The sequence below is a fragment of the Sinocyclocheilus grahami genome, unplaced genomic scaffold, assembly GCF_001515645.1.
Source record: "Sinocyclocheilus grahami isolate Dianchi unplaced genomic scaffold, SAMN03320097.WGS_v1.1 scaffold702.1, whole genome shotgun sequence".
Classification (NCBI taxonomy): Eukaryota; Metazoa; Chordata; class Actinopteri; order Cypriniformes; family Cyprinidae; genus Sinocyclocheilus; species Sinocyclocheilus grahami.
This window is the reverse complement of record NW_015505881.1, coordinates 328,702-345,133: the sequence shown is the minus strand read 5'-3', so window position 1 is coordinate 345,133 and position 16,432 is coordinate 328,702. Positions and strand designations below refer to the sequence as shown.

At 37.6% G+C, this 16,432-nt stretch overlaps 1 protein-coding gene across 18 annotated transcripts in view; it reads left to right on the top strand.

The window, feature by feature from the left end:
* The window catches only part of LOC107559840 (ankyrin-2-like), a 126,055-nt gene that overhangs the window by 27,304 nt on the left and 82,319 nt on the right, over positions 1-16,432 (top strand). For 12 of the 18 annotated variants that reach the window (XM_016243845.1, XM_016243833.1, XM_016243844.1 and 9 more), the window contains exon 1: positions 11,202-11,487. The exons of 2 other annotated variants lie outside the window; for them this stretch is intronic. In XM_016243845.1, the coding sequence (XP_016099331.1) occupies positions 11,383-11,487 (105 nt within the window). In that variant the 5' untranslated portion in view covers positions 11,202-11,382. Of the gene's footprint in view, positions 1-11,200; positions 11,488-16,432 lie in introns of those variants that run through there. 4 more of the 18 variants (XM_016243829.1, XM_016243830.1, XM_016243834.1 and 1 more) reach the window with 1 other exon arrangement.

Here is a 16,432-nt window from a genome sequence, read left to right as displayed (position 1 = left end):
CTCAGGTTGCGAGCTCACTCTACTAGGAGTGTTGCATCTTCCTGGGTGCTGGCTCGTGGCACCTCGCTGACAGATATTTGTAGAGCTGCGGGCTGGGCGACACCCAACACGTTTGCTAGATTCTATAGCCTTCGTGTGGAGCCGGTATCCTCCTGTGTTCTCACCTCAAACGGGTAGAGGTGCTGAGAGGCCCCAGATTAGTGTCGGCTTGCTAAAACTGCTCCAGAGTGTCTGTACTGTTGGCCCTGTCGAGCTCCTCTGTCCCCTCGGCAGCCAGACGTGGCGGAACGTCCACCACCAAGCCCTCTCTCGCTGAATCCATGAGAACCGGTAGAGGGCTGGGTTCCATATGTAGAGACATAAGCGGATCCCATATGTGTAAAGTCCACGGTATAGTCTCAGAGCCCGTGTTTCCCCGGCAGACTTCTGCCATTTCCATGAGGGTTACAATCACCTCTAATCTTCCATATGCACCTAAACAGATGTCATATGTGTCTATATATCCGAAACCTCCTTCGGGAAGGATGGGGCTTCCTGTTCCAAGTTGAACAGGTATGTTTTCCCAGTGTTATCAAATCTCACTGAGTAGGTAGTGCTATGACAACAGTGACTGGTCTTCTTGTCGGCTCGCACAGGACACTGGAAGGGGCAGCATCCATGGCGCTTTGGTAGGGATCCCAATTCGTTGGTCACCGACATGACTCGGAGTGACCGACTGAAAGGGAACGTCTTGGTTACGTATGTAACCCTCGTTTTCTGAAGGAGGGAACGGAGACGTCACGTCCCATCGTCAGGGCTGCTGTACCACCGCTGAGCGGCCGGGTCACCGGCTCAGCTCCTCAGCGAAAACCTGGTATGCGTTGCACCGGCTGCCTTTTTATGCTCACGCTGTGATCAGCGGCAGCTGGATGCAATCATCGCATGCCAATGTGCATTGGCTCATTTAGTTTACACTCAAAGTGGATTGGTCTCTCTAAGCGAGATCCCAATTCGTCGGTCACCGACGTGATGTCTCTATTCCCTCCTTCAGGGAACGAGGGTTACATACGTAACTGAGACGTTCTGTTAACATGCACAGAGTGCATAATGTTTTACACATACAAATGTCAAAATGTTTCAAAGGATCTGTACACAATCAATTTAAAAGAGCATGTGTACATGGCAAAAAAATTTGGGAGATATGCAGACAATGCCAAATAAAAGCACGCTCATGCATGCAGTTTGTATAACAGGTTATAAGAAGAGATCTTTCAATGATACAATTAATAACAACAACATAATAACAGCATAATAATAATAAACGTTTCAGGCACATTTGAGAATTTTCATGTGATACATTTTTGTTGGCAGCCACTATCTCTAAAAAGTGCTCATAGTAAAGGTGTCATTGCAGACAGAAGCAATTATCAGCAATTGCTAAAAAAGCATTAATTTATTAAAAGACAAGTGCCAAAGTGCCCAACTGAAGTGCCCAGATGACTTCAGATTGACTAAAACAACTTTAGAAGTAGTATCTTGTACTGTAGATTTTCTCATTATTTGCTGACTGTCTGAAAAAAGGTTAAAGGGGTTATATGATGCTGCTAAAAAGAACATTATTTTGTGTATTTGGTGTAATGAAATGTGTTTATGCGGTTTACGGTTAAAAAAACACATTATTTTCCACATACTGTACATTATTGTTTCTCCTCTATGCCCCGCCTTTCTGAAACGTGTCGATTTTTACAAAGCTCATCGGTCTGAAAAAAGCGAGGTGTGCTGTGATTGGCTGAATACCTCAAGCGTGTGACGGAAATGTTCCGCCCCTCACCATATTGTGAGGCTCCTGTCCGGCCGGAGCGTTGATTCAAAAACATGAAAACCCATTATAAACGAGGCATTCGTTGCATCCAGTGGGGACATAATTATGGATTATAATGACTTATACTGTCTTTTTACATGTTGCGTTGCATCGCGCCGCGTAAACATAAAACCATGTCTGCATTTGTGATCGGTAGGGCTGTTGTAATCGAGTCCGAGTCCAGACTCGAGACATTTTTCTATCGTCTCGGACTTGTCTCGGACTCATTGGTGTTTGCACTCGGACTTGTCTCAGTCTTGGTCATTGGACTTGCCAAATGTTCTCGTTGGTCTCGACGGAGTCCAGCAATATGCTTTTTTTCTCCTTCAAAACAAAACCACATTTGCATGTTGTGCCTGAAAACGCATGGAAAACGCTAGGCGCGCCGCTTTCTCCTTCTTTCCAAAGCACTCTGTAGCCTGCACTCTATGCTTGCGCTCCCGTGGCGTCTGCCGTTGCTAATCAACTATGACCTGCGCTCTCCATGAAGACACGGAATTATTTGAGTTGAAGTGTTCTGGAACAGTGTTGTAAATACAACTTAATCACTGATTTCTAGCCGTGTCCATTTTTGGAAGACCAAACAAAGTAGTTTCGCTTTCACAACAAAACACTGCGTCACACACGGCGACCTACAGTGAGCAGAGGCGGCGGGCTTGAGAACGGCGCGGCCAGCGGATTCGACGAAGGAGTGGATGGCAGGCTTGCGGCAACCACATGTGACGACCCCGGGCTGGACTCTACTTCGTCTACGGTGAAAGCCGATCCGGAAATCCACAGCGCAAAGTTGATGTATTCGCTCAGCGACCAGCACGGATCAGCTCCAGGCATGACGAAGCAGATATCGTCCTCTTTTGGAAGGCCAAACAAAGTAGTTTCACTTTCACAACGAAACACACAGCGTCTTCACGACATGGCGGCGGCAACAACAATACTACAGCGAGAATAAAAGTTAGGACTTCTTTCTTTGCGTGAACATTTGGGCGGCGTTATGCAAATCTTCCCACATAGGGACGTAGATATGTGGGGGCGTGTTAGAACGAGCCGTTTTAGGTAGGTGTGGCTGATTCTTAATTTTTATAAAGAATATCTCTTTGGATTTGAGACTTTAGTCTTTACAGTTCTTCTTTATGCACCAAGAGCTTGTAACACTCCAAAGAGAAATGAAAAATTTAAATCGCATCATATGACCCCTTTAAATACTAAAGACTAAAGCCTAACAAAAGTACTCTCTCTGAATTTTATTACTGTTTTACCTAGTATTTATTATTTTTTCCCCACACTGTATTTCATTGATTAACAGGTCATTTCTGATTTTTATTGATCACAGAATAATTTGACCCAAGAGCTCATGGCCGAGCAGGGTATAAAATGGGTTGTGCATGGTTATGTGCGTTGCTGTGGGGTGTGATTAGCTTTGGAGACTCACAGCTAAAATAAAATGTTCAAGGGCCTAGTTATATTCCATTGGATTGCCCATTGCCCATACTTTGTTAGAAAGCAAAAGATTGCCCTTAGCTGCATGCCAGGAACCAGGCTGAGATGATTGAGCCAAAATGCATTTGATTGATAAAAGAACCTTAGTTACAGTTGCTGTCTTGATATGATTTCTGTGATATTTACATTCTAATTATGATTTTTGAACACCATTGGCCAATAAAATTCAAATCCCTAGTTTTTAAACTGCTTACAAATGATATGTATCCCACCCATTCCAAACTGTTTTCCATTATTCTTTGTAAAGCAGGGGATGCTGGAGAGAGAACATACTGGACAAATGGCCAGTTCATCACAGCGCTTTGTAGTTTTATTGTTGTTTATTTTTATTTTTACATATCATATTGAATTTCTACAATTGGTCCATAATCACATTTAGAGATCTTCTGAAATATAAATATTTAAATCATGGCGCACAGTGAAAAAAACATGCACAGTGTCATAGAAATGTGTTACACCACATTGCATCACATGCAATAATTGCAGGAACTTGTAAATTATTAAGTGTTTAATAGTAGATTAATTTGCATAAATGTGCATATACTTAAGTAATATCTCGTATAATATTTTGGGAGAAACTTGAAATAGAGAGGTTATGGAATAAACTTCATATGCACCAAAATTGTATTTGTGTATAAATGTCATCAAAATATTAGCATGGGTGCAACACAGGCTCATGAACAATGTGTGCCTATGACTACATTTTTTCAAAAATTATATTATGTTGCTTGCATTTTTGCAGCAGTTTCAAAGTGAAATTCCCAGTGAGTGGTGCTAAAAAAGAGAGAGTTAAATTTAGTCTGAATCAGATAAATGTGACTGTGCCCAACATTTTATTACACTGGTTCGTTCACATATCAGGGCAATTCGAAAATTAAATGTTTTTACATGGTTTTGAGCTCTTTTGTCAAACCGTGTTTCAGAAGAAACATACCTAAACTCTCACTTGGATCCAGCTTACAAAAATATGTTCTAACAATGTGTTGCTAACGTTCCCATCAAGTTATACAAATTTTTATTTCTGAATGCAGAACATTCAAAATGTCTGGATTTTTAAAAGGTTTACCAAAAATATTTCCAAAAATCCCTGGAAGTTTCCAAAATGTCAGGAATATTTCTGAAATTTACTGGAAATTGTCCACCTTTTTGTAACCCTAACCAGAATAGCCAATAGGCAAAGAATATCTGAGAATGTTCCCTGCTAGCTGGAAACCTGAATATGTGATGCAAACATTAAAATGTTTTAGTTTACAAATCATGCACTATGATAAATGTGTTTTGAGAACATAGCATAGTATTGTGCAAGGAATCACACAAAAATGATTCATTAAGTGATCATCTGCTGTTGTAATCACAATTTATGTGAAAAGGAATACAATTATTTTAACTGCCTCTAGTTTTCATTACTGCTGGAAACTGCAGCAAGTTCTCTGTATAGATAAAATTTAGGTAGATGTACATTTTTTTGGTTTCACTTTATTTTGATGGTCCCTTTAACACATTCTGTTGACTATAAGTAAAGTTGCATCTACAAATCTACTAACTCTCATTAGAGTTTTAGTAGAGTACTAGTAGACTGGTATGGTTAGATTTAGAATAAGTTGACATTTACTTGAAAAGTTTCTAAGTTACAGATATTAAGCAGACAGTCTACTAATGCTCTAATGAGAGTTAGTTGGCATGTAGGTGCAGCGTTACTTATTGTCAACAGAATGTTCAACATTTTTTCAATGAGGTTTTCCTGGGTTGCAACGTTTTAGTAAAAAACGGATGATGCATACAGTAAAGCCATCTATTGCCAAATGTTGCCATGAGTAAAGCAAGGTTTGTGTGAGGTTGCTGTTAGGCCTGCCAAGGATTTCTGCATGTACGTGAGCGCGTGTGTGTGTAAGAAAAACCAAACAGATGGCATCACTAGTTTAATCTGTGAGTCACCCCTGTCGTTCTACTGACACACTCGAAAACACTCAAATAATACACTCCCACTCTCCACACACACACACACACACACACACACAGAGAGAGAGACTTACAGATCTGACACCTCTGCTCTCTAAATCCTGATGTCACATAAAATGATGTTATTATTCACCATAATATATTTAGTTTGATGAAACTAATCTTTTTTTACTGATCAAGTTAAGGACAATGGGCTCTTTTGGTACTGACATTTGTATTTTTAATAACTCCATTCTTAGAACCAATTTTCATGTAGTACAGTGTGAATGATGATTTGAAGACACTAAACGCTTATGGTATGTACTTTTATTTTTAATTTCTTAATTTAATTTTTATTAATTAATTAATTAATTTTCATTTTCATTTAATTTTCATCAATTTCATTTATTATTATGGCAGACACTTTTTATTATTTTTATTCAGTCATGTATTCCCTCAAAACATCTGCTCTATTGTTTGAGCTACAGGAGTATCCTCTAATTTACATATTCATGCAAGGAATCTGGATTTTTCCAGCTCGGGACCATTGCTAAATTTATAGTTTTTAAAAAAAAAAAAATACTTACACACAAAATCTTTACTTGTCACACAATTCCTGAAACCTGACACTCAAACACCAGAACCACACACCAAATCTGGAAAACCATACACTAATTCTCAGCCTTTGACTCGATTTCATAAAACACTTTTTGCAAAACGCGACACACAATTCTCTGTGTAACATACCTACTCTAACAGGAATTAGTATTATGGCAAAGGTGTTTGTAAATGTTTGCTTTTGAGATTTGTTTGTGATATTTTGAATGCAGTGCTTCATTTTGCAAGCGATGTGAGGCATTTTGCATTTTGTGTGTGCAATTCTTGGATTTGTGTGTAAAGTTTTGAAAAAAAAGGCAAAGTTTTGAAAATGTGTGTCAGCAGTTGAAAAAAAAACCTGTAAATACTTCATTTTGTTTAAGGACTTGCTTAATTTCATGTTTATTTTTCTCCCAGTCTGATTTTGTACTTGGAAATTTGTCAAAGACCCTTGCTTAAAGTTGCTTCAGAAAAATTGAAGCTTGTGATTGTCTATGTGTGGGGCAAAATGTTTAGTTATACTAGTGTGTCTTGCTATGTGTTTGTGTAGCTCATACCCAGACTCAATGGAAAGCACTGTTATTGTTGCTGTCTCTACTAATGCAGGTGTTCTCACTAATTAATACCTTCTAGTATTATCTTTTAAATAAATGTGCCCACAATACATGGAAAACCTGGATTTTTATTGTGATTTCCAAGCCTAGAAAAGTTATGGAATATAGTAAAATCTTAAGTAGTCATTGAAATTTGGTTTTTCTCTGCTCTAAAATGTAATTAGCCACATATTGCTGTGAGTGCTTGTGTAAAGTACAAACTTTAAAAGAAAAAAAAACTCACAATCCTGCTTTGATAATATTAGTCTTGTTTGATGGTTGTACTTGGAACATTTGTGCACTACTAAGGACAATCTTTTAAATTCCAAATTAAATCCTTAAGCAGTAGGTACATTATGACTGGAAAGGTAACAGAAGACTCTTGGGAACTGTTGAAACACTTTAATTTCTGTTAAAATTGAGGTTGTAGATGATGGCTCCAGAGCAGGAGTGCCCAAACTCGGTCCTGGAGGGCCGGTGTCCTGCAGAGTTTAGCTCCAACTTGCCTCAACACACCTGCCTTCAAGTTTCTAGTATGCCTAGTAAGAGCTTGATTAGCTGGTTCAGGTGTGTTTAATTGGGGTTGGAGCAAAACTCTTCAGGACACCGGCCCTCCAGGTCCGAGTTTGGGCACCCCTGCTCTAGAGAATAGATAACCAGCAGATGGCGCCACTTTAAAGTATTTACAGTGGAACAACTAAATAGCCAGTGCTCTGAACTGCACTGCTACTCTGAGCTACTGTATATTCATGTCCTTAACATAAAACACTTCCATAGGAACATAGTGATAGAGGTCTGTTTATTACTGTTGGAAATTTGCTTAGGTGTAACACTACGAGTTGTGCACCAAGATTTACTGACGACTGTCATATTTTAGTAGCTGAGCCAGTGGTGCTGTGTTATCAGGCTAGTCGGTACAAACGTTTTCAGAAATCTACCGATCCTTGAAATGCATATTTTCTTATTTACTTTGTAAAATAAATGTTCATTTAGTTTCAGAATTTTTGTGTGCATCTGATTTGTTAGAATTTTCTGTGAGACTTGTAACTGTCCATCCATCCAGGGTGTTTTCAAGAGACACTAGATAGATTCCAACCCTCCCGTGACCTAGGCTTTTTCAGTGTAGCCTATACTTTAGGTACAAAATGATTATATAAATACTTATCTAGATGTATGAGTTAAGTTCACTTGAAGAAAAATTATAAGTTAATAATTGTCCTTTATTATCAAAATATTGTATTATTTTTTTAAGAAATAAATTGTATTACTAAAATAAATTAATGTACAAAATTCAAAATGGCCATGTATTGTGTTTACAATCCACCTGATTGAAAGATTATATCATAGGCTATAATAATAAAATGTACTGTATATTGTTATTATTTTTATTTTTTAGTCATACCCTCAGAAACCAATGGGACATAACAGATATGTATGTATCTCCTATTATGTTTATAAAAACAACAGAATGCAATTTTATGTATTCCTTTTATTTGAAAGTTTCTTTGGTATATTGTCTTTTGCCAAAATTTTGTCATTGTACAGTAATCAGCAATACGAGTATATGGATTTGAAAAAGGCTCAGTGAAAGAAAGCAGCATCGATGAGTGTATAAATCAGCTAGTATTACCACAAAGAGGCGGACTGCACCAATTCCTCTTTTGACGGGTGGGAGGGAGATGGGAACGCCGAGGGGATGGGAATTGCAGAAGACCGAGAGGTGTCTTTAATCTTTTATCTCCCCCTCCTGTTTTTCTCGCATGGCTGCACCCATGTTCTCGTCTCCAGCAACAGTGAGCCATACAGTACAGTAGCCACACCCTTCCATCCCTACCACCCTGCCCAGAGACCCCTGAAAAAATGTGATTGGTCAGGAAGGCGTGTTGTCTAATGACTGATTGTGCCACAATCCAAAGCTAAGCGGCTAACGGCAGCTTGAGGACACATGGGGGGATGGGTCTGCCCTATTTCCCTCTTCCTGTTTACCTCTGATTATTTTATCTAAGCTCATATAGTTCCCCCACCCCTTTTGTCTTAGTCCTGTAGTCAGAGCTGCAGTCTAATAGCGCAGACTTGGCATTCAGAAGCAATGTGTGTTTGGGTGTATCTATCATGCATTCTGAATATGGGAGCACAGAGAAGTGTCTGTTTTATGCATCTTTGTGTGTGTGTTTGTGTGTATTGGACACTGTCTTTAAATAATTACTGGCCCTTGAGAATCTGTCTTTTTTTACAATGAGGTTTTTATGCTGTAAAACATGGCCACTTTAAAAATAACAAACTAGCAGATAAAACAAAACATTTATAAGCAGTGGGCAAGCTTTATGTCTAGAATGCTGTTCGTGTTAGGACCAGCTATACATTTTCTATTACATGGTTGTAATCTTTGAAATGTTTTGCGAGCAATGCTCTACTGTACAGGACATCAGTCTTGATGAAATATAGCAATAGTAATTGGTCTATGAACAAACTGCGTCATAAACAAGTCAGACAAGTCGTAAAAAGGATTAGTGGTGTTTTTTTTGAGCAATTGTAATCAGCATAATCGATTATACAGTACTTCACATTGTTGAGGAAAGTGAAATGGTGTGAAACACTCAGAATGTTGCTCAGAATAAACTGCAGTGTTTGAAATGAACATCCGTCTATACAATGATGAAAACAAATGCTCCCAACGCTGGTCCTGGAGGCACCCCAACTTTTCACAAATGTAAACCTATGTGTGTGTGTGTGTGTGTGTGTGTGTGTGAGTTATAGGGAGAATCACTGCCATGAAAGTTCTATTGAAAGTTCACTGCCATTCATTTCTATCAGTGTTGTGCTTGTGACATTTTAAACAAGAATTATGTCTCTAAATGATGCCAGTGCTATTAAGGTTATTAAATACATATCTTTCTGTTCATCATATTAGGCCAGAGTTTGCACAGACTTTGTTTGGGTAAGTCCTGTCAAACAGCAATCCAACGATGCATTGTAGTGCTACAGCATCACGTTAAAAGCATGATATTAAGATAAAATATCATTGACTGAACAGAAAAACAGTGATTATTCAACTCCCATCCCTCTGTTCTTGTCCAAGTTGAGAATCCTTGTTAAATATTCTATGACTTTATAAACATACTTTTTCATAATAATATGTGGAGGGGAAAATCCCATAGACTAACACTGAAGGGGAACAGATATATCTAGGACCAGAATATAATAGAGATTTAAAGCTAGACATCCACCCAGAACTACCCAAGCAACCACATAAAGGCATGTTAAATAAGAACCTTAGCAACTTGGCAGCAAAACCTTACAGCCACCCACAATACCCCGGTATTGTGGCAATGAGTAATGTATGGGCAAACACAACACAACTAGATTATTTTTGGAAGAAACTGTGAGTTGAGTTTAATGCATTATGGTAAATGTATGTAAGTGGTTCTTAAGAATTCTGCCTGTTGTGCATAAAGTGGTTATGTTCCCCACAGCAGGAGTGAGTAGCTCTTTTGCTCCACCGCACTCCCCCCGGCCATATGGTTTACTAGAGATTAAAGGAGTTTGTTGTCTGTCCAGACCAAAAGATTATGTCCTCTAGTTTGGTTGCAGCAAGGGGAAAATTGAAATAAAATCCTCTATCAGTGCAGGAACATGATGTTTGCTTAGTGGAGAGACATGGTGCATGATAAGGGGAGGGGCTTTGTAATTGGTGGTTTGCATTGGAAAATTCATCTGTGCTTTATGAAGCTTAGAGCAAATCTTACTCAAATATCAAGTTGTAAGTCTTCTAAATAGACCGTTTAACTGCCAAAGAATGAGGAAGTAAAGAGGGTCACAAGAGGGTAAAGATTCTTGTAAATATTCTTAAGAAGAATGTCTTCTGAAGCCATACGTTCGCTTGATGTAGGGAACAGAATGACAATTTTGTGTAGTGTATTTTGATAACGATGACAGTCTGATAATGTCTCTTTACACCACACTGAAAATGTGGTTTGTGGTTAGCTGAAGTGGATGGACCTTCAAATGGGCTCTTTGTTGAATGGGCTCCATGCTAAAATATTTCATTGAATGGGAAATATTTTAGCCAAAACAGTTGGTTTATTGTGTAGAGAAGGTCTATTTTTGAGCTCATTAAATGTCAGTTCAAAGGAGAACAAGGGCATTTGCTTGTTAGATATGTCATACATTCACACACACAAGTTCCAACCATTTCTTTTAAACACATACACACTTGCACACATACACACACACCAAGAAATGGCAACTCGAAGGAAAAGGAATGACAAATTAATTGTGTCATTGAGCATGAAGGTTAAATCAATACATTCCTCAATACACACATATCTGCACTGTGTTGTACTGTGGAATTTTTGATAACAATTCTAAACATGACAGTAACAAGCACATATGTAAGTGCAATGTTATTTATTTGACCAAAGTTCTATAAACAAGTAAAACTGAGTAACTTATGTAATGTGAGCAAATAACCTTGAATGTTCTTTACCCCCCACCCACACCTCTGACATGTTTGTTTAATGCTCATTGGATAGAGGCACTTCTGTTACATGATCCTTGGTGACCATTGGAGCACTGGGTGCTGAGAAGGAGCCCCTGCAATCTCCCACCTTACCTCCCAGTTTTGGCCATGTCATCCTCCCTGTTCCCACATCCCAAACATGCCACCATTGACATGCATAGCTTGGCTTGTGGGTGTAAAAATAGCCAGGGCTCAAATTAGCAATGAAGGAGAAGCATTAGCACCCAGTAGTTAACTGCGGTAGATCACCACTGGTAATGGAAGGGACTAGTTGTCTGTCTAAGTGATAGATGAACTGGTAGGACATTGTGGTGCTTCTCTGTTGGGCTCAGAAATGGGAACCCAAAGGAATAGTCTTATTTGATGGTTTCAGGATTTCTTTTTCCTTTATATCCACCATGGGCAATGCAGCAATGCGTAAGGCACATAGAGTCGAAAATCCTGCACAAGATGATATGCTTACAAACATTGAATCAGGTCAAAGTGAAAGCATGGACTCCCTGGTAAGATTTCATATTTTTTATACATATTTGCTTAGGTACCTGTCTCATATGCAGTTTCAGTGAGGGAGATTTTTGCAAAGTGTTTCTACTCTATTATTGAGCAGGCATGAAGTTGGTTGATAAATCTGGATTTTAGAAGTGCAGAATTAGCACCTTGATGTTCATAATACATTTTTCTACAAAGCTGAATGTGACATTTCCCTGAAAGTTTAGTCGCAGGTAATAAATGATTGACAAATCATTGAAGACTATGGCAACCTTATATCAATCCAGGTTTGCTGTGATATTTTCATGCCTTTGATATAGTTGCTCATGAGATTCTTCTTGACAGACAGCAAAACTTCAGCAGCTTATAAGGCCCAGTTTTACATGGTTTAATTCTACTTAATCTGTCAAGAATAGTGTTGCACTGGTTATGTATATTTGGGACATTTTATGGCCTTATGTGCATGTGTATGGTGTCCCCTATTGATTTATTTCATTATGCAATTATGTTTGCCATATTCAGACTCTTTAGGCCTTACTCTTGAAACATGAGCAGAAAGAATTTCTGAATACAGTGGGGCGCATTCATGTAACACTAGCAGAATGAATTTCTGTGTAAATTGTTTGTAAAGCCACTTGGATAATTTTTTTATTCATTCATTCAAGTGTTCATATTTTCGAGATGTTAGTAAACTACAGCTGCTCCCAACCATGCGTAAATGGTGTTTAAAACATGCAAAAATTAATCTGAGTGTTCTTTTAGGCAATGTGATTACTTTGTATTTTGATAACACTGTGCATTATATTAATATTTCACGAGTGTGTAGTCATTAAGCTATTGATGTTAAACTTATTTGGCTTGCTTTCCTTTGTGGATTGGGTCAAGGAAGCAGCTCTGATATAAACCCCTGGGGCTTCTATGATAAGTATGGATGGCAAGATAGTTAAATTATGTTGTTGGAGAGATGCAGAATTTCATATAATAATACAATTAATTAGTTAAGCAATTAGTCAAATTTTAAAATAAATCTCATTGACAAAATGACTGACTACTTTATTTTGGCACTGATGTCAGTTTTCGAATAAAGTCATCAACACTGTTTTCACCTGCAGTAGCAGAGTCTGCTTAGCAGACTACATGGATTTTTGTTCTTTGTGTTGCAAGGTTTTAAAAAGGCTGTTTCCATGGCAGCTATAATCCTGGCATGACCTTTTATATGAATGTGAGTGGGATCAAAATTGTGATGTCAAGTTAAAGTAGATAAGTATGCTAGGTATTTTGTGAAGTCAAATACAGCTATTGGCTAACTGAGGCCACAAATGTCGGATAAATCTCTGTTGCACGTAGACTGCATGCTGTGCAATATTTCAAAAGCAATTAGTGACTGTTACAGAGATTGAATTGATAAATAGCTATAGTTGGATCTGCTGTATCTCCTTCTTAGTTTATGAAGTATTGAGGGGGGTGGGGAGGAGATTGAGCCAGACAGAGATAAAAAGCAGTAGGTGTAAAATAGCACAGTTGCAATTATTCATACTATATGTTCTAGATATTTTCTTTGTGCAATCATCACACATTTGCATATTATCGCTGAACTGTTGTCAGGTCAAGTATATTTTATTTATTTAGACCTTTAAACAATAGACATTGTGTCAAAGCAGCCTTACAGAACATATTTCAGCCATAATCTCTCAAATTCCATAAGGTCCTCATTTAGCAGTTCAATTAAAAGAAACTGTTTCATCAAAGCCAAAAGCAACTGTCAACACAAATTTGTTTCTTTTTATGTGTTGTATAAAGGTGTTTGTTCTGAAATTGCATGGTTTACAGTGTGTCTAAAAACAGCAATTGATTTTCTTAAATCCTTTTACATAAATATAACATTTAATTATGCATGTTTTTTTTTTGGTACATAATTCTTTTTTTGCATGTCTCCATTCTTATGTCAAGACACACTTCACTAGAAACTATCTTACTGAGGCAGTGGCTCAACAGGGTTTGTTTCTGGATCAAATATATAGCCTACACTATGTTTTGAAACTATGAAACTATTCAGTTTTATACCGTATGTAGATTAGTACTAATGATAACAATTAGAAACATGCTAATAGGCAGATACCTGCAAGATAGGCTTGTTTGTTTTGATGGTTTTAGAGATGTTTTGGACATTTCAGTCCGGGAGACCAATCGTCCAAACAGGTGTCCCAACCTAGCTCTTTTACTAGCTTAACCAGCAAGAGTTTCTTAATTCACTAGCATCACCGGATCAGGCTGGTTACCTAGTTTCACCAGTTAAGATTTGCTTGAGACCAGTTGAGTATGGCCATAGTGGTATACTAGCTGGATCATGCTAATCTAAACTGGCTTTTTTTTTTTTTGCAGGGAATGCAGCTTATAATGTGGGGAAATGATTTTAAATGAATTATTCGTCTCAACAGACAAGAGCATTTGTTGTGTGGTTTCAAAGAAGGGTAGAACTGCCGGTCTCCTTGGTTACTGGGCTGGGATGAGAATGTTTAGCTTTACTTTTCATGGGATACTGAATTATTCATAAATCCTTCACACAGTGTATGAATTCAAGCAGAGAAGCACTCTCTGAATGAACGTTTTATGCTCAACTAGCCAACTAGTGATACATTGACTTATATTATGTTTGTTGGCTTTTATGATGGTTAGGCTGGCAAAACTTTAGTTGCATCTTATTTTGACAAGTATTTAACATTTTATTGTTTATCACTTATAAAATTATTCAGAACATACAAACCTTGGTTTTCAAATGATAGGCATTAGTTTAAATGTCTAATACTATTTCACATTGTACCATTATATGACATGTCCCAAATAAATTACACAATATTCAGTATGTACTTGATTGTCTAATGTAATGTATGAATTTTACAAGGTAATTTTGTCATCCAGCATTGGAGTCTGCTAACCTTTTTGCTAACTCTCTACTAAAATATTCTATAGTAAAACAGTAATAATGTATATAAAGTAATGTAAACCTTTTAGCCTTTTAATTGGGGAAGGGACATTCTCATTCTAGAGTCCACTTTACTGAACAAACATTTGCATACACACTCATAAACAAGATCATCAGGATTTATGGTCTTTTTTCTTGGAAGAGAAAGATTAATTCACACAAATAATTACAAATAATAGTTAATATACAATGAACTAAAACCCTCAATAATTTTAATTTCACAGGATCTTTAATCATAATGTTTATCAACTTAATCATTTGGCTGAACATGGTAAGCTTACCCACCTGAAAAGTAGCATTACTTAAATTAAACATTTAGATTTATGGTTTGAATTAAGGTGTTACTAAGGTAGCTACATTTCTCATAAATCACAATCTCCCTGAGCACAGATGTAACTCTCCAGAGTGTTATCCTAAGATGCCTCCTCTATATAGAGATCACAAACAGGGACAAACACAGTGTAGGAGCCAGACAGACGCCTGCTGTAGCCCCTGGAGAAGTGACACTTTACAAACACAAACAGGTTGCATCACACTCGAAACAGGACCCTGCAGAGGAGAGACGCTGTTAGACAAATTGAAATGAGCACATGCAGAAAAAAACCCATTTTAAATGTAATTATAATAAAGTTCCTTACACTCTATCTGCAAAGCAAATATGCATTTAATAATTCAAAGAGTTGCATATTACATAATTATAGTATAATATATTTATTTTCTAAATAAAATAACAATAAATGGTAAATAAAATGGTAAAAAGTTTTTTAGGAAAGTGCAATGCAGCTATTTAATTGCACTGCTCCCATTTTTAATCAGTGTTCACACTTATACCACTCATACATTTTACACAATCAGTACTGCATTGAAATATTAATATAATGAAAGGATTTGCAAATGTGCAGGACAGGCATGTCTGTGACTGGCTGCTTTTTCAACACTGTAAAAACATTGCTAATAGAAACCTCCAAACAAATTTGAAAGCTATTCAGAGAGTAAACACAAATAGCCATAAAACAGCCACCTATCAGCAGGTACTGAATATAAATTATGTATATAATTTATGTGACCCATGCTGACAAAATTAGTCGGTATGCGCAAACAGGCTAATTTTGAGCTACAGACCAAAAAATTCAAAAACATAGATTTTGGTCGAATTTCAGGTTTTCACAAAAATTTGTTCATTAAGCCCTCATCTAGCAATCCCAGTGCCCCAAATAGTAATTAAACATCTAAAATTATCTTTATTTGTAGGCGTACATTTTCTGAGAGGAGTATCCTACCTTTTTTTTCTGCTCGCTTTTCACGCTGCCGATGACTGACATATGAATCGCACACATAAAGGCATTGCTAGGTGATTTTGCTTTGGAACCTTCAGAAAACTTCAACTTGATTTTTCAACGTGAACTGACTTTGCTGACTTCGTCATCTTCAAATGGGTCAGCTCAGACATTTTTCACCAGATTCCAACAAATCATATATCATTTTGAAGGTTTTTTAAATGGAGAATGTGAAAATAATTTTGACAATTTGCTTATTGTGACTCATTTTGCCAGCACAGGTCACATATATATATATAATTGTTTTAAAGGGGTTATATGATGCGATTTAAATCTTTCCTTTCTCTTTGGAGTGTTACAAGCTCTTGGTGCATAAAGAAGATCTGTAAAGTTGCAAAGACTAAAGTCTTAAATCCAAAGAGATATTCTTTATAAAAGTTAAGAGTCAACCACGCCTACCTAAAACGGCTCGTTCTAACACGCCCCCACATGTCTACGTCACTATGTGGGAAGATTTGCATAACGCAGCCCAAATGTTCACGCAGAGAAAGAAGGCATAACTTTTATTCTCGCTGTAGTATTGTTGTTGCCGCCGCCGCCATGTCATGAAGGCGCTGTGTTTTGTTGTGAAAGCGAAACTACTTTGGTTAGCCTTCCAAAAGCGGACGATATCCGCTTCGTCATGCCTGGAGCTGATCC